Source organism: Echinops telfairi, unplaced genomic scaffold (assembly GCF_000313985.2).
Source record: "Echinops telfairi isolate 266 unplaced genomic scaffold, ASM31398v2 ScPeMD7_12;HRSCAF=54, whole genome shotgun sequence".
Lineage (NCBI taxonomy): Eukaryota > Metazoa > Chordata > Mammalia > Afrosoricida > Tenrecidae > Echinops > Echinops telfairi.
The window spans coordinates 7,291,591-7,317,400 of NW_022103909.1; the positions used below are offsets into that span (position 1 = coordinate 7,291,591).

At 42.7% G+C, this 25,810-nt stretch overlaps 1 protein-coding gene across 1 annotated transcript in view; it reads left to right on the top strand.

Moving 5' to 3' along the window:
• Nucleotides 1-440: 440 nt before the first annotated feature.
• Nucleotides 441-25,810, top strand: part of SLC38A4 (solute carrier family 38 member 4) — a 39,367-nt gene continuing 13,997 nt past the window's right edge. Inside the window, exons 1-12 of the mRNA XM_004711434.2 lie at nt 441-500; nt 4,060-4,287; nt 8,730-8,820; nt 9,363-9,478; nt 12,770-12,843; nt 13,256-13,348; nt 19,731-19,812; nt 19,897-19,979; nt 20,092-20,150; nt 21,369-21,644; nt 21,776-21,855; nt 23,073-23,173. Coding sequence (XP_004711491.1) covers nt 4,169-4,287; nt 8,730-8,820; nt 9,363-9,478; nt 12,770-12,843; nt 13,256-13,348; nt 19,731-19,812; nt 19,897-19,979; nt 20,092-20,150; nt 21,369-21,644; nt 21,776-21,855; nt 23,073-23,173 — 1,174 coding nt within the window. The 5' untranslated portion in view covers nt 441-500; nt 4,060-4,168. The remainder of the gene's footprint in view (nt 501-4,059; nt 4,288-8,729; nt 8,821-9,362; nt 9,479-12,769; nt 12,844-13,255; nt 13,349-19,730; nt 19,813-19,896; nt 19,980-20,091; nt 20,151-21,368; nt 21,645-21,775; nt 21,856-23,072; nt 23,174-25,810) is intronic.

The following is a 25,810-nucleotide window of genomic DNA, read 5'->3' on the forward strand; positions in this document are numbered from 1 at the left end:
TTATTAGTATTCTCCGTGCATTCTAATTGCAAGACTAGATCAAGCAATCTGTTCTAAGCAATTTAGTCTGATGACTATAGGACTATTTTTACTTTCTTAAGCGATAAGCCTTTGAAAAATTACCATTTCTAAATTTATCAAACAACTTAAAGAATCTTGAAACAGAATGACGCCAGTCAAGATAGAATTTTCAGTAAGCATTTTGTTGCCTAAGAGCCCAGATTCTAAAAACAAATAGAATTGGTGTAACTCATGTTTAATTTAAATGTACAACAGTAAACTGGTGTAGTCTCTCTCTTTTTTTTGAAGAGCTGACGCAAGTTGGACTGAGGGAGTTGTTGGGGCAAGGTGGTGGAGTTGATTGGCTTGCCTCGCTCACTCCCACTGGCCTTTAAATCATTATCTAGGTTCCCAAAGGTCCATATAAGTGAACTCTGTTACAGGGGGCTGCTATTCCAAACAATTCAAGAGAGCCTACAAGAGCTGGAGAGATAATCAAGGTAAAACTCTTTTTACTTGGGTATTTGCAGAGTTAAAAGGAAGTTTCCTTCCATTTTTCATTTTGCTGTTGACTCATAACAAGTTAAAAAGCTTTGCTCAATTTTAAAAAGATGAATTAAATATACTTCCAGACTTTGAAATGACTTATTCAGATTCTACCTGCAATTTTCTTTTGCAGATAATGTTAGCTTTGAGCCTAAAATTAGGACCGTGAGTAGTAGGAAAGGGAAACCTTACCCAAAAATGGTAGGTAGCAAGTGTTTAATTATTTATATCTTCTAGTTAATCACTGAATACATTGAAGAGTGGACATAATTTCTCCTAGGAGAAAATGTAATTATTTAGAAGTACATTCTCAGGGTTACTCCAGGAAAGCTTTTCTTTATCTTGAAAAAGATAAAAACACAAAAATGGATCAAAGACCGTCAGATAACTTCAGCGTTTTGAGGTGCGTGGGGTTTGGGCCGGGTCGCCGTCCAGTGAAAAGGGGAAAAGAGGCTGTGTCTCATCTTGTCTTCTTCATGTCCCCAGTGTCGTGATGGAATATTCTAGAGCAACTCTACTAGGGTAAATTGAGAAATTGAATTTTAACATGGCTTTAGAGTTTGGAAGACTGGAATAAATTTTCTAAAAGCAGAACTGTTTCTCAAATGTATTCATCAGGGGGGTGGGGCTCCAAGTGGCTGTAAGCATCTTTGTATTGGGGCATCTTACAGAGAGCATCTGGGGAGGGTTCTCAGGAAATGCTCAGGCAATAACAAATCTTAGAGTGGCTGATAAAGCAGTTTAGAAAGAGGCAAACTAATGCTGTCTTAGTTGGTCAATTGACTGAAAGAAGTCTTGTTTTTAACAAATAAATTCAGGCATGATTTATCGAAGGAATGTACTTTGTGTTATAGTTCAAGATTCCTGTTGTTTAGATTTCTATTTAGATAACAATTTGGGATTTTCTTAAGTGTTTTCATTTAGATTCAGAGAAAGTATGTCTACAGTAGTTCAGTTATGAGAAATGTGTTTTCAATGGCTAAACTCTTTTAAATGTTCTTTAACCAAGGTATAGAGTATGCTTTAAGGGATATTGAAATTGTTATTTGTAAAATATTAATCACTTTAAAGAAACTGAAAATAATTTCTTTGCAGACCTTAGGGTAGGTCATTATTTATTATTTAATGTATACATTTGGAATTTACTGCATCCACAGTTCATGACTACCTACCACTGTTGAGTTAATTCTGACTCATAACAACCTCTTAGGAATTTTTGAGACAAAAAATCTTTATGGGAGCAGACAGCCTCCTCCTTCTCCTGTGGAGCAACTGGTGGGTTTGAACCACAGACTTTTCAATTAGCCTAACCCACCGCACCATCAGGGCTTCTTATCAATGCATGACAGTGTTATTAGATACGGTGCATTAAAATATATAGCATAAAGAATTCAATATTCAATATCAGACATGATATGCACTCAGGAATAGAAGAAATGACTATTTTGGACAATATAATTTTATTGTCAACGCTGTGATCATTGATCTAAGGTACACTTATGGGTCTTCTTTGGAAGCAGTTCTTTGGAAACAAAATAATTTGACTTTTAGAACTTGCATAACTATTCCTACTTGCTCAACCTAAGGGTAAACGCTATGTGGGGCTATTTGCAACCAAACCGAGATTTCAGAGTGAATTCGTCAGAATTGGGTTGGCATGAAACACAAGACAAATAGTGATGGTGGGAAATTTGATCCAACAACGTTGACTCCTATTAGCTTTACTTATCAGGTAAAATAAATGTTTGCAGGAACTAGGGAAGGTCATTTCTGCCTCTTGACTCAAGGACAGCTTTGCTTTCCATATCTGAAGGCTGTCTCTGAAGTTGAACCATCGAATAAATTGAGAAACGTAGTTTTTGAGTGTGATTCCTTCATCCTGAGTGCCTTAGGTATCTATCCAAAAGAATGAGACATTAAAACACTGAATAAGTACAATTTGTATAAATTTGGAACCATTTACTTGAGACATTTCGACGTCTCTTAGTAAACAGGATGAAACTGGAAGACGTCTAATGTCATGGCATTTTGAACTCTTTCAAGTTATGATTTCACATCTTCAGGAGTGACTGGGTTGAGTCAACCCTTAGTTGAGCACTGTCCTGGAAATCCAGTCTGTTCCTACAAGACCTCTTTGCATCACCCTAACCCAACCACAATGATCTACATATAACCCCATCCCTGGGAGATGGGCAACAGAAAAGTGGGTGAAGGGAGACATCGGACAGTGTAAGATATGACAAAAAATAATTTCTAAATTATCACGGGTCCATGAAGGAGGGAGGGGAAAAATGAGGAGCTGATACCAAGGGTTCAAGTAGAAAGAAAATGTTTTGAGAACAATGATGGCAACATATGTACAATTATGCTTGACACAATGGATGGATGGATGGATGGATGATTGTGATAAGAGCTATAAGATCCCCCAATAAAATGATTTTAAAAATTATATTTAAAAAAGCAATGACATATTGCCTTGGGCAACATTCGCTTTACTAGAATGTAACCCCAGGCACTGTATTAGACTCTAGGAATGTATAGTTGTTGCTGTTGTTCGGGGCCATCCTTTGGGTCAGGCTCTACAACAGAGTGAAGCATTGCCCTCGTCTGTGCCAGCTTCACGATTGTTATACTGGAGTCCTTGTTGTAACTGCTGTGCCAATCCACCTGTGGAGGGTCTTCCTCTTTCTCCTCTACTTTGCCCTGATGCCCTTTTCCAGGGACTGGCCTCTCTGGACAAAATGTACAAAGTCTGTGAGATGAAGTCTACAAACCAGGCGCTGGTGTTTATCAGATAAGCACACAACTAAATATGAAACGATGAAGTGTGATAAATACCTCGAGAGAAAAGACAAGCCAGGAGAGTACATAAAAGCGGATCAGAAAAGTCTTTCTGACCAGTTGCCATGCCAAGGGTGTCTGATTTTTCTTGTTGACATTGAGAGACACCTAGGTTAGGAATGTGGGAAGAGCATTCTAGGCAGAGGGAACGGCATGGGAAGAAGTAGTAGGAAGACTGGGGAAATGAAAGGAGTGCAGTGTGCTGGGGGAGTGATTGAGTGGGGGGAGTGGATTCAGTGTGGGACTGAAGAGTCCGTCCAGACTGGATCGGAGTAGCTTTCCACCAAGGAAACTGGTCTACTGGGGCTGCTGTTTTGCCCATTGGGTAAGTCTGTGATCTAGTCTGTTGAGAAAGCCGAGGAAAGACTAGCCTATGAGCAGGGCTTCCACAAAGCAGAAACAACAAGCAGGGCAATGCACCGAAGGTTTTCCCCCAGAGCCTCCGCTCCTTCTGAACCCACCGCTGCTGAGTCAGTCCCAACACCTGGTACCAATTCTATAAACATCGATGGACCTGACGGTGTGTTATCCTTTGTTTTGTTCCCCACTTTTTAAATGTGAAGTTTTCAGTAGTTTACTTCTTTTTCATAGAAGGCATATGCAATGCAGGTGATCCATATCTTTTCAAATGTAAAGGAAATGATGATGATCTATATGATATTCTCTTTGCAGAACAGGTGATCTGAAAGTCAACACAAAGTAGAAGAGCCTTAAGCGGCCGGCACAGTATATTATTTACACTGAAGGAGCTTGTGTGGAATAGAAAGTGCTGACTGCTCAAATGGATCCTGTGGAAATGAGAAATGTCAACATCGAACCTGATGATGAGAGCAGTAGTGGAGAAAGTGCTCATGATGGCTACACCAGGATGCGAAATTCAGAGAAGGCAGCGATGAGCAGGTACGGGCTTAACAATCACCTGGCTCCATGGGACAAAGAGAGAGGTCAGCGGACGCAGAAAACAAATTGGAACAGTATCTATTTAAGGTCGCCATGACACAGGTGATTAACAGATCAACAATCAGGTCCTGCAGTATAAGAATACTCATTAAAAAATCATTTTATTAGGAGCTCTTACAGATATTATAACAATCCATAATTCAATTAGATCAAGCATTGTTGTGCAATTGCTGCCACCATCATTTTCAAAGCATTTTCTTTCTTCTTGAACTCTTTGATATCAGCTCCCCATTATCCTCTCCCCACCCCACTCTACCACTCCCATAAACCCTTCATTTTTATATTATATATATTATTATTATTGCCGTATCTTACACCATCCAATGTATCCGTTCACCTTCGATTCCGTTATTTGTTCCCCTTTAGGGGGGTTATACAGTCATCATTGCTATCAGTTTCCCCTGCCCCTCCCCTCCCCTCCTTTCTTCCCATACCCTCAGGGAATCATTACTCTCAATACTGTTTCTGAGGGGTTTATCTATCTTGGATTCCATGCATTGAATGATCTTAATTATAAAAATTAATATACGCAGGTCTAATAAGATTAGTGAGGTAAAACTAAGGCCATAATAGTGAGGAGAGGAAATATTAAAAGCTAGAGAATAGTTATGTGTTTCAACAGTGCTGTACTGCAGCCTGGATATATAATTGCTTCGATGTGGCCCTTCTGTGAGGGACTGTTCAATGATCTTGCGGGTGGGTTTTGGGTCTCCACTTTGTCCACGCTCCTTCACATCAACTTGATTACCTGTCTATGAACTTCCTATATCTATTCCCACCATCTTGTGTGTGACGGGTTTAGAATTGACGTGCTCTGGTCCTCATCCCGTCAGGAATATAGAATAGTTTAATTATATTATCCTGTCATCTTCTTGCCCCTTGCACTCAGCTTTCTCAAGTGTCTTTCAAATGTGGCTGCATGTGTGTTCTCTACGGTCGCTTCTCTCTGAAAAAGTGTCCTTCGAGTAAGGTCATTCCTAAGTATCGTGACTTCAACCACCAACTCTATGCCATATTTTCATCCCATTTCAGACTATTATAGCTCTCAACTGTTCATCTCTACAAGTCTAAGTTACCTCATATAGAAAGGAAACCTGCGACAGCTGGCGTTAAACTACCTTTCATAAACTCGGCTCCCAGGAATCCCCATCCCGGTGAATAGGCCATCTCTGAGTTACTACCATTAGATTGATAGACAACTCTTACTTGTCTTTTAGTGTTACATAAATCTCCCATCACTTGGAAGCTGTTGGACAAGCAGATTCCTCAGCAAAATCGCCTCTGCTTGCTCTATGTGCAGCTTTAAACTCCTGGGCAAGGCCCCGCACCTTTTCTTGCACTACACCAGCATCTCCCGAAGTGGGTGAGAGTGCCCCTGGGGCCCTGGAGCAATCCGTGGGGGCTGCAAAAGCAGATGCCTGTACTTCGTCCTGGATTCTGGCCTCACAACAATCAAGAAATGTTGATTGCCGGGGGACGCTGAGTTTTGTTTTAGGGTTCTCTGTTTGTATTTCTGAAAGGGGACAGTAGACCATGTACGTTTGGGAACTGATGTACTAAACAATCAAACAACAACAACTACACAGACCCGGGTATCGAGTCCATTCGGGCTCAGAGCAACCCTATCGGGCAGAGCAGAATGACTCCCTCGTGTTTACAAGACTGTAAGTCTTTATGGGAGCAGATAGAGAACTAATTGACTTGTGGTTCAAAGCCCAAGTGTTCTCCTTTTTTTGCACTAAAGTAAGGCTAAATAAGAACTGTATACCCTTTTCTAATTTACATTCTACTTCCATCAATGACCTAAAGACTCAGTAACAGAGCCTGCCTATAATGGGGGCATTGCCTGTGGTCCCCATTGTCATTCAACAATTTAAGCAGACTCGTAGGAGTTAACTTTGACACATCCCTTACCCCAACACATTCTGTAATGAACCGTCTTCCCTTGGTTCTACCCAGCAATATTTCAAGCTCCTTGTCCAGTCTGTCGCCACGATGGAAAGGGTGTGCATGACCTCCCGCGGCTCCCGCAGCGCTCGCACGGCCTTCTTTTCAGCTCCCCACTCCCACTCGGGCATCGGTCTATGATTCTATCATCAGTCCAAAAGATGAGCTCTGTCTTGGCGAAGCTTAGATTGGTTCTTTAGTGTACGTTTTTGAGAAAGGTGACACGGTGCATTTGTTTGGAATCACTGTACTGACATTTTCAATGTATGCTGGGCTTGGCATCAAAACACTGAGGACACTGGGACATTTTTCATCTATGTTATAGAATCTTGTCATGTTTTATGACCATAGGTCATCTCATGCTAAAATAAGAACATGAAAACACGTCAGAAAAGAAAATATTGTTCTTATTTACAATTTTTAAAATAGTTTAAAGGATTCATGGAAAGCAAGATTCTGGTTCATTAGGTAAGGATGGTGAATATTCCCGAGTTTAAATTCCAAGTGACACTTTTGCTTTTATCACCCTTGGGCCTATGTTAGGCTTTATTGTACCCTCTTGTCTCAATAATTTCCAGTCACGAACATTATGTTCTAATCTTTATATAAAAACTACATTTACCGGAGGTGCTAAAGACAGACCTTTCGCTACCATATTTCTCCTATGAGGAGAATCCTTAGAAATGTCCCTGACTTGTACACTGTAAGAATGCCTTGAGTTCTAGAAAAGTATATGCATCTTGTTGGTTTTATTTGCTCCTGGGATCTGCAGTTCATTTTGTTCTCTAGCCTCGAAAAGTAACTCAGACCTCCTCCTCCTCCATCAGATAATTTGAAAGCGTATCACCTGTTATTAAAGATACTTTGTATGGATCTGCTTATTATCATAGGAACCCTGGTGATGTAGTGGGTTATATGTTGAGTTGCTAAATTATAAAGTCAACAGTTCAAGTCCACGAGCTGCTTCAAGGGAGAAGAAATGAGGTTTTCTGCTCCCATAAAGATGTACAGCCTCAAAACCCCACCGGGGCAGTTCTACTGTGTCCTGTAGATTCACTGAGTGGAAATCAACTCAACAGTACTCAGTTTGGTTTGGGTTTGGTAGTCTTTGAGTAAGGAGCCTTGGTGGCATTTGCTCCCATAAAGATTAGCAGCCTCTGAACCCCACCGGGGCACTTCTACTCCGTCCTGTAGGGTCACTAGGACCTATAGGAATCGACTTGAAGGCCTTGAGTTTAGTTTTGGTTTGAGAATCATTATACAATCATAACCATTTTCTTCTTTTGATTTATAAGGGCTATTTTAATTTTTAAAAATCTCTCATATTGTCTTAATTTTCTCCTTCATGCAAAAAAATATAGTACCCTAAACATTGTAATATACCTAGTGAAAAATATAACTTAAAAGTATGCACAATTGAGCATTTTATATCATGAAACAGCCTGTTGGGTGTCTTTCTTTCTTTTCCAGTGCTAAAAAAGTGGTGGTAGCTGGACTCATTAGCCAAGATTTTGGGGGGGATGTGATTGATACTAGGTCAATAATCAGTAAGCCCTACCCTAAACGGTATCGTCAGAGGAGGCATCTATGGCCCCGCTATGCAGTTGTGCTTCCATAAACCACACTTCCAATCTTCTGTACTTCCTTCATTTCCTTTATGTTTTTCTAAACTGCATTCATTATTTAAAAACCCAGGGACATTTTCAGAGTAGTTAAAAACACACACACAGCCAACTAAACACAACACTGAGCAAGGGGTGTGTATTAAAAGATGGAGCAAATAACATGGAGCCAGTGACATCTGTGTCGCTCACATTGTGTGGTCATCTGTGTCCCTCAAATTGTGTGGTGCTATAGAGGCATGTAGGCATGGAGCCTGCCTGTCATGCGCACCCCATCCTTTCTTCCTCTGAGCCACAGTTGCCCCTCCTTAGAGTAGACACATGAGGTGTTCGGAGCATCAAATGAGGTGAGGACCACAGTGCTTGGTACATGATAGGTGCTTTAACAACTGGAGTTCTTAAAATCGTATGATTATGAAGCCAAAGTAGTCGAGAATGCTCACTAGAGTCAGGACTCTGTACCGTTTGGGGGACAGGGCCTAAAGGGGGACAATCAGCTCTAGATATCCTCACTCTTATGCAGTTACTGTGGCAAAGCAGAAACATGGCATCAGACATTCCTTGGGGGTGGGGGGAACAACCACACACAATAGCTTTCTCCTACCCCTGAAAGTGGGTTCATTAATGAAGTCTAGTTAAGAGTCTGGAAGGAACATTTGTGGGAAGGAGGGAAAAACCAAAAAGATCCTTAGGTGTTTGTCTCCCCTCCTATCCGGTTACTTAGACCATCTGATAGCCCTCGGTGCTCTAGAGCCTTTCCTTAGCTGTTTGCACTTATCTTCCTTGTGTGTGTATGTGTGTGTGTGTGTGTAGTGAATTCGCGAACGAAGATGCTGAAAGTCAGAAATTCCTGACAGATGGATATTCTCGGAAGAAGAAGCTGGCGGAGTATGACGACGAGCACGTACGTTAACCCCTGCTCTGAGGCAGAAAATAGGTCCGAAGGGTGTCTGCTCTACTGGGTCACTAGGTGGGAAAACAAGGTGACTGAAATTTTCCAAGCCTTGATCAGCACATTCTCTGTTTATTCAGGCCCTTACTGGAAGAAGGGCTTGTTTTTCCTGTTCGCCCATATGGCTGCATAAATCATTTATGAAATTTATTTGTTTTTGGGGAGAAGATCATTCTGACCCAAATGTAATCTGTAACCATACATGCTGTCTCCTCTTTGTTACCCGACCTGTATTTTGTACTCTAGAACCACCGCCCCCCCCCACGCCCACCCACCCCCACACCCCCAGGCCAAGCACTGCCTTTCATGGAAAGTTCCAGGCTTTTCATTGAGGTTGTCTGATAGCTTTTCTTCATTTTGATATTTTGTTTTATTGTGAGTTTGGAGCTTTCATCGCCTCCAGTAGAGATAATTTGAGAGTAGGCATCCTCTTTGAGAAGAAAGGGTCTTCGTTTGGCAAGTGTGTGCTTATGACAGGTCTCCTTTCCTTCAAGCACCCTGGAGCCGCCTCCTTTGGGATGTCTTCATTCAACCTGAGTAACGCCATCATGGGCAGCGGAATCCTGGGCTTGTCCTACGCCATGGCCAACACGGGGATTATACTTTTTGTGTAAGTGGATTTGCGTGTCCGCCTTCAGGGATAAAGGCGGTACCTGCCTGGTAGCCATTCTTTAAGTTAACCATCCCAAGGTTGAGCTTGGTGACTGCAGACTGTGCTGAGAATACAGCCATCAGTTTGTCGTGCACTCGGAGAAAGAACAACCTAAATTAGAACGATCGGAGCAGCCTCATGGTACTTGCTCAAAGCCCCTAACCAGATCCCAGAAAGTGTCTACGCTGGTGGGGCTAAAGCGGGGCTACCAGTCCATCAGAGCCAGTTTACAAAGCCATTCAGTGGGTGCTTAAACATTACTTGGTCATAAAGATCTTTCCCAGAAGCAAATTTGTTGCTGCCACGTTTAAAGAACCCCCTCCCTCACCTGGCCTGATGAGGTTTGCATTCCCTGTCTCTGTCTCCTAAGCCATTCCCCGTGTCCTTGTATGTGCCAGGTTCGTTGGCCTCTGTATATCTCGTGAGGGTGCCACGTTCCTCTCCCCCACAGGGCTGGTGCGTGTGAGTCTTCCCCTGCATGGAATGCTCTTCCTTGCTCCCTTCCTTTTGTCATCGCTCAGGCCCGGCCTCAGTGCTGCCTTCCCTGACTTCCATGATGGGGACCAATGATTTTAGGATGCCCTCACTGCAGTTTTAATACTTTAGCACATTTGTCGGATTTATTTTCCAAATCCCCTTTGCTAGTCTAAAATCTCCAGAGGGTGAGCCATGTTGGTCTTTCACACACCACATGTCTGCCTCCCTGTGTCTTCCCACATAGTGCTAGGCACAGGGGAGATTTGATGGGCAACTAAAGCCACTGCTAAGCCTGTGGCACTTTAAGCATACTTGGTCCCAAGCTGCCTAAGAGCAGCAGCATTGTGAGCTGACCTGGAACATGGCTTCCCCATCTGTGACAGATAGCCACAGATGCTTACGTGCATGGCATAACAGATTGGCATTCTCCAAGACATTGTTGGAAGACGTGACATTTTTCACAAAAATAAAATCTAATTTAGTCTGGAAACTATGTCGATGCAGATCACAATCCAAATGCAGAGCTAGAGAATTAAATAATTGTCTAGGAATGCAGCATTTATATTATAAAAATACACTACTTACATTCTGAGTATCACATACGATTAGCTAATCACATAGCTATTTGAGAGCTAAAGATCAGGACTATAAATATTTGTGTTATAGTAGTGAGATAATAAGCAGCTTGTGCTTGGATTGGACTATTTTATGTATCATACTCTTCTGCTTAGTAAGTCTTTATATTTATTGTGCTTCTATAATAAGCCTTGCATCAAATAAACTAGTTTTATTTAAATTTTCATGGCTAGAGATACATTCATGTGTACATTTGTGTTTACTTTTGTAGTATCCAGGATCTTTAAGATAAAAAGGCTGTCTACAGAAGTCAAACTAAACTCTTTGCCATTGAATTGATTTTGACACATAGGGACCGAGTAGAACTGCTCCGGAGGGTGTCAGAGGTTGTAAATCTTCACAGAAGCAGACAGCCTCTCCTTGCTCGTGAGGGACACTTGGTGCTTTGGGACTCCCAACCTTGTGCTTAGCAGCCCAACACTCAATCCCTGAGACCCACAGGACTCCTTAAAAGACTGCTTATTCCTTATTAATTGTACATACATACATAGTATAATTATTTAGGGCATTATTGTAAATCTCTGATAAATAAGACTAGGAGACATTTGTAATCCTAAAGTTGTATCTCATTTCATTAAAAACAAAAGCCTTATTCCAGACACATAAACATCTAGCAGGTTAATCTTGTCAGAGCAATTGAATTGCTAAGCATCAAGGGATGTGTTTTGTGTGTGTGTGTGTAACAAAGTAGATTCAGCTCTCTCTGTAATTCAGAGCAAGGGACACAATGCCTGGTTGGTTTTACTTTTAATACTTTCTATCAAAGCAAATATTCATCTAGAATACAGGGTGTGCTTCCTATTTTCATAAGGAACTAAATGATGTAATCTGAATTACAAAATTCTCCAGAAAGAGGTAAATCCATACAATACATTGAAAAAAAAGCCCGAATAAGTCATTTGTTACACATTTCTGGTAAACAAATGTTGTACAAAATAGCAAAATAGGACTAGTTATATTGAGTAGTGATAACCCATGGTCCCAAATGCATATTGACCTCATCAGGAATTACCGAAGAATTAGATCAACTGTGGGGAAAATTACTAGTGTTCTCACATTGTGCAAAATAGACAACAATATAACTTTTTTTTTCTAATTTCAGGTAAAGTTTAGTACTGGCCCTTCATTTACTGTGTAGATGCTTCTATCCATAACCCTTATTTATTTAGGGGGAACACTGATCACTACATTTCTTGTATAGCAAAATATGTAAATCAAACATATGCCACACATGCATGTGAACAGGTAGAAGGTTCTAAAACTAGAAGGTATTTTTTTCTGGATACCAAAAGGGAATTTCCCTGCACTTTGTACTTAGCTTTCTCTGATTTCTCAACAACTACGCCTCTGATTCCCAAGGCCCTCTGCCCTCTATCAGCTAGATAGGCATGATCACCAGTTGCCGCCCAGTTGACTCACAGTAGCTTTCTGCTCCAGAGGGTTTTCAATGGCCGAGTCTTAAGGCCTTGACAAGCAGGCTTTTACTTTGAGGTGCCTCGGGGTGGAGTCTAACCGCCACCCTGGAGGTTCGCAGTCAAGTGCTCTAGGTGTTTGCATCACCCAAGCCCACTGCTATCCAGTTGGTTGTGACTCCGAGACCCTCAGAGGAGAGCTGCTCCCCCAGGTGTCCAAGTCTGGAAATCTTTCCAGGAGCAGACAGTCGTGTGTCTCTCCTGCGTGTGCACTAGCTACACTGGGATTTAGCCAGTACCTGCTTTGGCATCCATATTTCTAGATTTTTCATGAAGGGCTTAACCAGGATATTGAAGAGACATTCAAGCCTACATGTTCATGTGACTGCCATACAAACATATATGTGATATATATGCTGATTGAGTAAACTCAGTAGAACTAATTTTGCTAAATATTTATCACCTAAATTATGAATTGGGATCTACAGTTGAGTAACTCTAATCTAAAAGTACTCAAGGCTAAAGTTTGGCATTTAAAAGAAATCAGATTCGAGCCTGGGACATGACAGGATAAGTGTGGTGTTTTTTAACTTCACAAAATCTACATACTTTGGGAACGTTAATGGTTGGAAAGATGGTCCCAAGGATCGTTTGTTGTAATATTTAACATTATTCTGCCTTATTTGTTATAGACATTTTATTTTCTACTCTCTTCCCATTACAGAATCATGTTGCTTGCAGTGGCAATATTATCCCTCTACTCGGTTCATCTTTTATTAAAGACGTCCAAGGAAGGAGGTATGTCACCCTCAGTTCAACGCCTCCTGTTTTAATGTTCACAAAAGATTCTTCAATCTATAGTTCCATGGAATTATCATGATTTTAGTCTATTTCACTTTTCTTTTTCTTACACCAGTGACACGATCTTTCAGTATCTTTTGCAATTTAGCCCAAGTGAGAATGAGTCAACTGGTTCAGGGTCAAGTCGAATAGAAAAAGAAATGACTTGGGGTAGATGATGGAGATAATAATTCTGACTTGCGGGCACTGGAAGTAAATGAAACTGTTGCTTAGTGTTTGCATAACATTTGATATCATTTGTGTGTGGTGCTTATATCCTTGCATGAAACCCCAGTGTAGGATTGTACTGTGTCAATACTTAAGGCATTATAACAATTCTTTTAATGAGGTAATTTTATCTTTGGTTTAGGCTCCCTAATTTATGAAAATTTGGGAGAAAAGGCATTTGGATGGCCTGGAAAAATCGGAACTTTTATATCCATTACAATGCAGAACATTGGAGGTAAGGGGTTATGACTTTCAATAGACTGATTTAGCTTTCATTAGAATGTTCAATAAACAGAAAAACCTGATGGCAGTTAATAAGGACTTTGAAAACAAAATAGCAGTTTAAAGGTCTTAAATTTAAAACATAAAGTTTCTTAAATAGTTTTGCTGCCTCTGTTTAATTAAAATAACAGTATCTGAGAATGAAAAACCATATGGCCCCACCAAGTGAATTCTAAAATTAAAGTAGAGGAGAAAACCTTTCTTGATGTCTAATGCTATAAGGCAGTGGTTCTCAATCTTCCTAATTAATACAGTTACTCATGTTGTCGTGACCCCCAACCATAAAATTATTTTCATTGCTACTTCATACCTGGAATTTTGCTACTGTTATGAATCGGGCAACCCCTGTGAAAGGGTCATTCAACCCCCAAAGGGGTCTCGACCCACAGGTTGAGAACCGCTGCTTATACGGCTTTAATTAATACCTTTTAAAATGGGGATATTATTGTGTATTTCTGTCATGGTTACATATGTATGGATGAGTTTCTTTCATTAAACTGAAATTTTACATATTTGTGGACAGACAAATCCTGTGGTTCTTAAAGACTCAGCCCCACCCAGAACCAGCCTCCTCAAGATTTTGCAGAAACACTGCAGACCACAGATTCCTTGGGCCTACAGGGTCTTAGAATTCCTGCCAGATTAGTTTCCGGGGAAGAACCCAGAAATGCATTATTTTTAACATAGCTCCAAGCGTTATCTGCACACTGATTCTGAGATGTAAGAGATTGTGCTTCTGACCCAGAGATGGCATCCAGGTTCATGTGTCTTACTGGCTAGCTCCTGCTGTCTGGGCAGGACTTCGCCTTCCTGCCTACCCACTCCCAGACCTGCTGCTCTGGCTCTTTCTTCCTCCTTGCAGTGAACTGAACTGTAGTTTCTTACACCAGAAAGCTGGGGAGGTAACCCAAACGTTTCTCTTTCTCCATCATCCTGCACACCCAATCAAATACCAAATCCTCCCCATCCTATCTCTCTATTTATCTCATAGTCTCTCCTCTCTTCCCCTGCCCACCACAGTTCACCATCTCTAGCTCAGACTGGTGCAGTAGCCTTCTCCCTAGTCCCCCTGCCTGAGTCCCCCTGCCCCCTCCCATCTCTAATTCACCCTTCAGATAAAATTTTTCAAGTTCATATCTACCCCTGCTTCTCCCAGGCAGGAATTTCTTGAGCACGTGCTCCTGTTTCCAAGGTCAATTGTTCATTCCTTGACCTGACTCCCTGGCTCGTCATGGCGTTCCCTGCCTGTCTGTTCCTGTGAAGATTTAGTCTCAGAAACCCAAAGAGGCAGTGCTACCCTGTCCGATGGAGTCACTGTGAATAAGGGTCCACTCAGTGGCAGTGAGTTTCCTTTCTGATACCTCTCTACTAGCGCCTCCCACCCCCAATCTACCTATTTGTCATCTGTCCATCGAGTCTCTCTCTCCAACACACCCTGCATCAGAGCATCACAGTACATTCCCCAGTGGCATTAATTTAGTATATGTATTTTATTTTCTGTGATTGCAGTGTGCGTGTAATTTTATCCTCTTGAATGTTTTTTGACGATCCACCCACTCTAACATGCACACATACACCCCACGCGTGCCCACACACTCACACACACAACTTCTCTTTCTTTGTGTGATTCCTCCCTGCTGTAGGGGTTAGGCTGTTTCTCAAGGATTCTTCGGTCCTGTTGGCATGTACCGGCATGTTCACTGTTTGTCAGAAAGACAGTTTAAAACCCTTGAAGTAGAAAATTGACTCTTGGAGGTCGATGCACCTGAGTCACAATCTGTGTCTGTCAGTTGGGAAAATCATCTTTCTGTCATCGGTCTTCTTTCATCTCTGAAGATGAGAATGATACCCCATACTCTCGAGGTCACGGTGAGGGTTAAACAAGAGAACATAGGGTGTGTGAAGAAAACTCGGTGTGTGCGTCCTTTCTCCATATTCTCTGCTTCCGCCGCATGCCCCTCAAGTTCTTTTCGGAATTTTTAGAGTTCTCAAACAAATGCAAACTAGTCGTGAAAAACTAAAGCAGCTCATCAATACAGAAATCACAAAGAAACCTTTACGTAAGTCACCCTCAAAAGTTACCCCAGGTTCTCTGTCCTCTTTGCTTAATTTAACCAATATAGTATTATGGTTCAAATGATCTTATAATACTGCTTTGCAGTTTGCATTCGTTTTTAATTTAATAATAGGCCGTGAATGTATTTACCTGCAATTCTTCCAGTGATTTCTGGAGAGTTTTATATTGTACAAATGCGCCATAATTGGTTTACCAAATCCTTCCTTTTTTAAAAATAATCATTTTATTGGGGGCTCTGACAGCTCTTATAACATGCCACGCATCATTTGTAGCAAACATATTTGTACAGATGTTGCCATCATCATTTCCAAAACATTTTCTACACCAAATCCTTTCTTGATGAACAATCAAACTGCTTCCAGTTTTTCACTATTCCAAACGGCGCTTCTTTTCATGCATTTGTACAGACCTCTTGAGAGAAGGGAACATCTGATGCAAACACACACTGAAGGTGTGCCTGGGATTTCGGGTGGAGCAGTTGGTTCAATTACCTTTCTCCAACAACATTTGCTCCTGGTCATGGGTAGTCAAGAACCAGGAAAGTGAAGTGTCTCCATATTGTAGTGATTTGTGTGTGATTCTTTTCACATTTTTATACATCACGACTCCAGTCCTGGGGTGGATTTGACAATCACGACGGGGTTGCTCGTTTTACTGGGTTGGGGCCATGAGCAGAGACGCTCCTTCCTCCTCTACAAAACAGATTTCTTTACATTCAGCAAACGGGCTCAGCCTTTCAAGGTGAAACTTATCAAACAGTTCACAGTCGGTCTAATGTCCTTGTTTTTGACACCTGTAATAATTATATGCAAGCATACTTAGCGCTGACCCCAGCAGTCTTGGCCATTGTTATGAATTTAAACACTGGGATAAACTACAGAGTGGTCCATACACCCATAAGAAATGTGGGGGGATGAAATTTACAAGAGCGGTAGGAAATTTCATCATATCACCCTGAAAATGCTTTCGTGTTCGCGGCCTTATGCAGTTAGTGGAGAATTGAGAATGGGGGACATCACACTTTATCTTCTCAATCCATTAGAAAATTAACATCTACCACAGATAGTTTAGTATTAGCAGAACAAAGCTGACCTTGCTCAGACAGGTCTGGATCATTCCGAATTTGAGAAGATCAAACACATGAACAGTGGTGACATCCCTGAAAGCAAGCAATTAATAGCTCTGAAACTTGAATGGGGTCTCACTGAGCCAGTTAATCAGAACTCTCCCCTGCTTACTCTCTCCAAGATTTAACATTAGCCAAGTTCTCTGTAAAGATTAAACAAGTAATGTTTACCAAACACAGACATGGTATTGTATGAAATGATTTCTCTTTGACAATAGACAAGTCGGGGGATTTCTAATTTAGGTGTGGTCTGTCATTTTCCAGCAGGGTGATGTTACATTGGTAAGCATAGAACTGCTAACCCCAAGGGCAGTGCTTCAAAACCACAGGATAAAGAAGAGAGTGTCTGCTCCCATAAAGATTTACAGCCTCAGAAATCCTATGCAGTGGTTCTCAACCTGTGGGTCGCGACCCCTTTGGGCATTGAACGACTCTTTCACAGGGGTCGCCCGATTCATAACAGTAGCAAAATGACAGTTATGAAGTAGCAATGAAAATAATTTTATGGTTGAGGGGGGTGCTCACAGCAACATGAGGAACTGTATTAAAGGGTGGTGGCATCAGGAAGGTTGAGAACCACTGCTTTAGAGGGTCACTATGAGTCGGAATTGACTCAGAGTCAATGGGGTAAAGAGTGTAATTCCACCCGTGGAATGAGTGTAATAGCAGACATCTCATTTCACCGGGCCTTTTGGATGATCACAGGAAATGACGTGACGAACTAAACAATGCGGGAGATTGCCAACGTTATAACTTGTGCTTGAAGTTAAGGAAATATTTTTGAAACCTTTGTGGTTAGTTGCCACTGAGTCAGTTCCACCCCATGGACATCCGTTGTAAATGTCTTCTAGCAAACAGCCACGCTAAGGACGGAGCACATACTTAAAAGAGCTCTCTAAAACGTGTCGATTTTTTTTCCCACTGAGTCTTTTGACCATATGCCACCTAAAAAAATAGTATTAGACTTCACTGAGAGAATGGCGTTGGAGAGGCGTGTAATAAGAAAGCCCTACAATTATAGGCAAATTGCATGTTACCCATATGTAGAAATACACTTTCTGGGAGAAATTTCATCAGATTCTTAAGAGCATACATGATCACACAAATAGCACTTCACAGTTGATTCTGACTCACGGGACTCCCATGCGCATCAGTGGAGAGCTGTGCTACATGCGGTTGGGCGCCCGGTAATTTGAAAGTAGCTCAATAGACTTTTCTTTCCAGGCATCCCTGGAATGGGCCTGGGTCTCCAGCCTGTCATTGCGCAGTCACTTAGGTTAACCGCCCGTGGGCTCAGTCACTTTTCTAGAAGCTCCACATTTCTCCCACTTTGGACAATTTCCTGTTTGGCTAAAGGGCATCTACGATCTAAAGATCATACTTAATTGGTGAATGTCCCAGTGGGGAAACCGTTGTCTCCTTCATTCTCCCCTCCCTCCCACCCCACCCCCACCCAGTACATGAAGCAACTATAGAAAGCTTTATTTGTTCAAAGTGACCAGTGGTAGAGATGCAACAACCACAAAATCGCCCCGACAACTCCCCTCATACGACTTCCAAACAAACCTATCAAACTTGGTTTCCATTAGAATGTAGTTATTCATCACACTTATAATTAAAGACACAAAAACAAAAATACCCCAGACCCCCAATGTTGTATCCATCTGTAAATAGATACAAAGAGCAATGCAAACAATTATGGGGCTTCATCTCCTGGACAAGAGTGCCAAGGTAGCCTCTCTTCAGAAAACACAAACATAATTGGAAGGCATTCCACGTTTGCCCCTTTTGCCAGCACCAGGCCTGCCTCAGCGGAATCTTCCATCTCGTGAGAACCCGGACTGCCCCCGTGCTGTCTGTCTGGGGCCCCGGTGGCCCGTGCAGGCGCACGAGCTCCGGCCCAGCCCCTGGGCTCGTCAGCGGCATCTCTCCTCTGCTTCGATGTGCGGTCATCAGATTCAGACTTTCTTTTTGTACCATCCGTTTTTTTTCAACCAGCTTTTTGAGAATTGAGAAATTCTTCAATTACTTCCAGGCCATCTAAATTTTCTTCAGGTTCCCAAGTCTTAATCAGCATCTGTAAATCCCTTCCATTTCCGGAAACCTTCCACCTTCCCATTCACGACATTTCCGGCCAGCCCTTTTTCTACCATAGAGGCTGCAGGTGCAGCCTCTCGACTTTTGAATTCTTTCCATTCTGTTTCTTTCCCAGTAGTTGCAATGCAATTTTTTGGAGGCCATTCTGTATTGCAGAAGTGAAGAGCCATCCCACTCAGGGATCAGCAGGGCCTATTGGTCCTGGAGGGGAGAGAGAGAGGGATGGGGACGGCGGCCTGAGTCTTCCTGGTGCAGGCTTTTCTGCTTGCATTCTTTACTTAAGATGGTGGCAGTTTAGCCAATGAACCGTCTAAGACTGTGTGTGCCTGTCACGAAGACCCCAGAGACCTAGACTGATGCCCGTTTGGACAAAGACAGAGAGTTGTGTAGCCCACTCAGATCTGCCCGCTACTGAGCCCTCTCTGCCTGGCCCCTGCCTTTTGTTGCCAGACCCTTGCCTAGGTTTTAGACCCTGCAACAGACCCTCTCAGTAGGGGCCAGGCTAATTTATAACTAATGAGGATAAAACTTGGATACTACTTTCACTTCCCTCAAAACCCCTGGATTTAACACAAGCCAGCCAACCAGCGCTGCAGCTGAGTTGATTCTAACTCCTGGTCACTCCAGGTGCTGCCGAACTGAACATCACTAATGGATTTTCACACTTGGAATCTTGACAGAAGCAGACGGGACATCTTCCACCGGGCCTCTGGGTGTGTTCAAACTGCCAACCTTTAGGATTGTCGCTGAGCGCTAAACATCTGCATCTTGGCATCATGGGTTTCACATGAAACAGCAGTTCTGTTGTCAGTGAGGGACCACGTGCCAGAATCAGAGAGCCTAATGTCTATTTTTGAAAAGAACTTGGAAGCAGTGTGCACTACACGATGACTTCTCTTTCCATTTGAGGGAGGGATCGATTTGATGTGCATCTTGCTGAGATGAAAGGATATTCTAAATGTCATGACTTCTTAGTAACTTAGATATGCTGTTAGTGCTCAGCACACTACTCATATGTCACATTTTCCTTTTTAGCAATGTCGAGCTACCTCTTTATTATCAAATATGAACTACCTGAAGTGATCAGAACATTCATGGGACTTGAAGAGAATGCTGGGTATGGTTGATGTTCCCTCTAGCATCTACTGATTCATTCTACGTGGCCCTTCTCATTCTAACACCCTCATTTCCTTTCCTCTAGGGAGTGGTACCTCAATGGCAACTACCTCGTCGTATTTGTGTCTATAGGAATTATTCTTCCACTTTCTCTTCTTAAAAATTTAGGTACGCTCATTTTTTTGAACTGAAAGTATTTTTATTTACATTTCATATTCTAATTGATAAGTTGATTGCCAATGCCATATTCACCTCCCAGAATTTTTCTGCTAACTCCTAGGTTACCTTGGTTATACCAGTGGATTTTCTCTTACGTGCATGGTGTTTTTTGTCAGTGTGGTAAGTGACTTATTGACACGATCCTCAGAGCTTCACATAGCAGGAGAGTCATTTAGTGCCTGGACTTTGTGCCTGCCTTCCTTTCTTCAAGCTGTTTAATAGCATGACATAGCTCTTGAGTCACAAACAAGTTTCTTGGGTTCTGACTTGGAATGTAAAGAGAGCTATTGTGAGTTTCAAAATAGTTGGCCTAAAATGCTAAGGCTACTGCTAATGGTATGCTCTGGGCACACTGGGGATATAGTTGGGAACCTTCAAGTAGGAACATGACAATATACCAGCAGGTAGAGGGTGGAAGGAGAGGTGGTTATGGATGCGGTGGGGCGAAGTGGGGATGTCATCAATTCAACTCTGACTCAGGGTGATCCATGAGACTCAGACGAGAACTGTCGTCCCCGTGGCCATTAATGGCAGACTCTCAGAAGCAAATCACCTTGTCTTTCTCCTGAGGGGCCTCTGGGAAGAAGCTGTCTAATTGGCCATATTTGCACAAATCAGCCATAGACATTTACACATCCTACTCTTGGAAAGAGTTCCACATCCAAACACTGTGGAACTAAAAAGGAAACAAGTATTCTTTCTCCCCAGAAAAGGCAGCATCTTTTTGCAGTATTTGCTGTCGAAATGAGAACACCATTTCCTCCAGAGAAGGAAAGGGAGGGGGAAGAAAGCTACTGAGCTTAACTGACCCTTAGTATTTGCTGATGACTCATGTTATCATTAGTTGGAAGAAATACAAGACATACAATGTTGTCAGAAACTCGTGATCCTTCTTACCCACTGTCATCAATCAATGGGATTCTGACTCCTAGTGGCCCTACACAGGGCTTCTGAGGCTGCAGATCTTTATGGGAGTAGATAACCTCTTTTTTCTCCATCTGAGTGACATAGTTGGAACCACCAACCATGAGGTTATCAGTCCAAGATTTGCTTGCTCAGTAGTGGCCCAAGGTTCCTTTTGTCTTGCTTGTAGAAAGGTAGAAAAGGCTGGGATCAATTAATGCAAAAAGCCCCATCCTGCTGACTCGAGGGGCCCAATGGCTCTTTAAAGGAAGCTTCTCCCTTATACTCGAATGGAGACGGAATCTTTAACAGTTTCCCCAGCTCTGAGAAAAGCAGAGATTTTTGTTTCTTTTTTTTTTTCCTCAAAGGGTTGAGTTGGTTTGGATGTTTTACTTAGTTTTTTTCTTTTCCTTTTTGTTAACTGACTGGCTTTAGGTGATTTATAAGAAATTCCAGATCCCCTGCCCTCTGCCTCCTCTTGATCACCATGCTGGAAATCTAACATTGAACAATACACTTCCGATGCACCTGGTGATGTTACCCAACAACTCTGAGAGCGATGAGGTGAACTTCATGATGGATGACACCCACCGGGGCCTTGCAGGGCGGGACGAGGATCCAGCCAAGGACTCTCTCCATGGGAGTGGGGTCAAGTATGAAGCCAACAATGATGACAAGTGTCAACCCAAGTATTTCGCATTCAACTCTCGGGTGAGTAACACTGTAAGCCTTTAGTGAGTCCGGTAGGGTGGTCTCTGAATGTTTATTTCATGGGCTGGGCCAGGCTGGAGTGGCCAGCCCTGCTGGAACGCTAAGCAGAAGGTATTGTCTTTGTTTTGCAGACGGCCTATGCAATTCCCATCCTGGCATTTGCCTTTGTCTGCCACCCCGAGGTCCTCCCCATCTACAGTGAACTGAAAGAGTAAGAGAGCCATCATTTTCTCATTTCCGTCTGTTTTCAAACTGTGGTCACATGTTCGCAAAGGGGTTTTCTGCTGAAGCGCAGTTGGTAGCTTTCTCTCGAGAAAGTGTGTGTGTTGCAACCACTCCTGAGTGATGAGCTTTAACCACTGGGGCCTGGATCGGCTCGTTCAGTGCCCGACCTTCCAGCTTCGTGCTCTCCTGTTCCTCGCCCCCCCCGAGGGTGCAGGGCACCGTACCCATGGTTTGTGCAAGTGTGACGAGTGTGAATTTTGGTGAGAAAAAAAGAAACAGTGGTACCTCCTGCCCCTTGTCTAGAAGGCATTTTCCACGCGCGCTGGGCTGCCATTGTCTGCTGTCTTCCACCCACTGCTCCGCGGTTTATTAGTAATTTTGAAAGTGTCACATCGGAATGCACACCCTCTTAACCCAATCAACAACCCCGGTCTCCAACACGTGACAGTAATGCTGCTCATACATTCTGAGGTGCCACTTACATAGCTTCCGGAGCACCGTCATTTGTCCTGAGGGATTGGGCTTACTCGGAAACCACTAACAGTTACTCCAGACGCCTGATGACTGGCCTCGGGCAGCGAGCCCCCCTCGAGCCCAGCTTCCAGGGGCTGTCCCGGGGACAGCATCAGGCTTGCAGAAGTCTGTGCTGTGCTGACACAAGGTGGAGTTTGCCATGTTAGGAGCCCATTTGACCCTTATTGAATGGTATTCTTAACTGCTTAGCACACCAGCTCGCTTATCGACGAGAGAGAGAGAAACTGTTTCTCATCTATGGTTGTTTCCAAGGCAGAAGTAGTGTGTCAGAAACAAAGAACAGATTCTCCCTAGCTCTCTCAAACAAATTTCAATCAGCCATCAGTTCATGAAGGAGCGCTGGTGACACAGTGGTTAAAGCGCGTGGCAGCTGCTAACGGACAGGTCGGCGCTTGTGACCCGCCAGCGGCTCCGTCGGAGGAAGTGGTGACAGTGGGCGTGGGTGTAGATGTGCAGCCTTGAAACGCCTGGGGGGTAGGCGCGGCGACTATGAAGGAGTTGGCCTGGACTCCACAGCCCGGGGGTTGGGTTTGGGGCGTATAAAGTTATGCGCCAGTGTTTTTCAAAGAGAAACATACACATCCTTTCATTAGTAGCATTTAACTTTAAGAACCATTTGTTTTCATGAAGTCAAGAACCCAAACAAAGCTGTGTTCGTTTCCTTTGCAGTCGGTCCCGGAGGAAAATGCAGACAGTGTCCAATGTCTCCATCACTGGGATGCTCCTCATGTACCTGCTTGCGGCTCTCTTTGGCTATCTCACCTTCTACGGTGGGTCTCCGTCAGCGTGCACTCTCTTCTGCCAATCCCGGTGGGACTGCCCATTCACGAGGGTGGCTCTAATTCCTATAGTTCCCCTCCGGAAGTGGCATGGCCTCTAGATGATTCATCACAGTGTGCTATCTTCCCCTTGTCATTTGTCACTTGGTCCAAGGACTGGGGTCCGGCTAACAAGTTCCACCAATTTGTGAATTCACACATAAGTTTTGGGTTGTTTTTTTAATGTCACTCCAATTACTTTCCTTCAGCTATCTCTTTGGCTTGTTCCCTAGTCCATCTCCCATAGGCGCAACGAGAGCGGAAACAGTGGCATATTGTACACAGACACAGCTGGATGCTGTATTCAGCTCTGGTGGTAGGAGAGCCAACTCAGGCAGATGTAGAAAAAGCACAAAGTCTTTGAGTTTGACCTTGCTTTGTATTCATCAGTCAAGTCATGCCTGAAGGGCTTGGAGCATTAGGCAAGATGTGTTGCTGTTGTTGTTGTTGTTTATGCTGTTCTACTCTGTTAGATTGAATAGCTTCCCAAGAAAAGACTATTTACCTTACATCCTGAAATCGGCAACCCCTTCCCCCAAGTTGACCCTAGCTACCTTGGCTTATGGCATAAGCCTTATGGCATAAGCCTTACGCCATAAACCATTTCACTGTGGCACCTTAATGGTACAAAAAAGAGGTGGGGGGAATTCAGATCTTTATTTTTTTCTCTGAAGCATAGCCCCCCAGATCAGAAAAATGCCAGGAAGTCAAACAGTGATCTGATGGCATAAGTCACACTAATCATTGTATCAGCATAAGCATATTTTATATATGAACTTCTCTAACTTCTTGATTTTCTTGATTTCTTTTTTCTCACTGGTCAAGCAAACAAAATTGGTTGCATAGCAAGTTGGAGTGGAAGGTGAAGGGGAAACATAAGTTATATTCCACTTGGACAGTTCACCAAGCACTTGCTTTAAATTAGACATTAACTTTTTACTGGCTATGAGTTAATATAAATCCATGGTCAATTCTGTTGGAGGTGTTTTCAACCCTTTGTCTGTTTGTTTTTGTAACACTGAAAGTTTCCACGCCAAACTATGTTTCCAGTGGACAATTTCTACACAAACTGTTCTGTAAGATTCTTTGGATTTTTCACGATGTAGCGATATGCTTTTCAATTGCATTCTGGGTGTCCTGTTTCCAGTCTTCTAGTTTCCCTGCCAGCTTATCTTCTCATCTTTGCTTTAGAGTTCTTGTGGACCTTTTGATCCCATACAGATGGCATTGTAGTCAAAGGTCATATCCTCTAGTCTGTGTGCCAAACTGTCATTTCACTAAAAGGTGGCTTCAGGAGATAGTCTTGGTTCAAGTTTAGAGTCTCTCTAAAAAGCTTAGACAATTTCAGAGTTCTCTAATCTCAACATCCAGCAAGCCTGGACTTTTTAAGAGCATTATGTCTGTTCTGGGCCTTCCTCCTAGTCTATTAAGATGGTCTCAGCATACATAAGGTTGAGGCCTTTGTAGGTTATTAGACCTGTAGATAAATTTCTTCTCTGAGACATCAGTTTCTTTTTTAGGTTTTTTAAATTAAATTTTGAAGGAAGTGGTGAGAAAATCAAACTGTATCTAATTTATCAAATACATTCAAGTCTGGAATCCTGAATGAATGTGTTTTTGAAAAGAGAAATTCTTTTAAGAACAAGAAAACAAACTCAGCCATTGAATCATTTCTGACCCAGAGCAACTCTGGAGTGACCCTATAGGACAGAATGGGTCTGGCTTCCTTTGGGTGTTTGAAACTGAACTCTTTGGGAGTAGAAAGCCTAGCCTTTCTCCCATGGAGTGGCTGCTGGTTTCGAATTGCTGACCTTGGGTTAGCAGCCCAATACATAACCACTACATAACCACCAGGATTCCTCTATTCTTTGAAAGATTCTGTAATAGCTTATTAATCTATCCTTTATTAATTCATAGATACTCTAATGAGCATCATGAGATAAGGAAAAAACCTGGAAAAGATCCAAAAGGGTGTGTTTCAGAGCCATAATTATTAAGCATAAATATTTAGCTGTCACTTAGCTCATCAGAGAAGTTATATTAAGGGTTGCTGGACAGGTGGGTGCAAGGATGGTGGGATATGAGTGATCACCTAGTGTAATTTAGGCCCTGTGCCCTCCTCAGCCAGACCCATAGTGTAATTTAGGCCCTGTGTCCTCCTCATTTCCCATCTGCTTTGTCATGCTTCTGTATAGTAGAAATAGATTTATCACAGGGAAAACTAACTGGAGACACGCCTTAGTAATGTATTAGCTGCTGCAATGGTATAATATCCAGAACCTCTTTGTTCATTGAAACAAAAGTCAACAGCTAAGAAGCCCAGAGACAAGTTAAGAGTAGAAGTGTCTGGATTCACTGACTGGGGTCCATTCCATTTCACTGCATTTCCTCCATAAAATGTTGCCATAGCTACCCAGTGCCACTTTGACAACCATTGCCTTGCTGCTGAGCTCTAGTGGTTGGCATCTTGCTGTGATGCTGGAAACTATGCCCTTGATATGTCACGACCCCCAGGATCACTCAGGGGAGCCAGGTTTCAGGGGAGCTTCCTGACTGAGAGACTAGGGAGAACGTTCTGATGATCTCTTT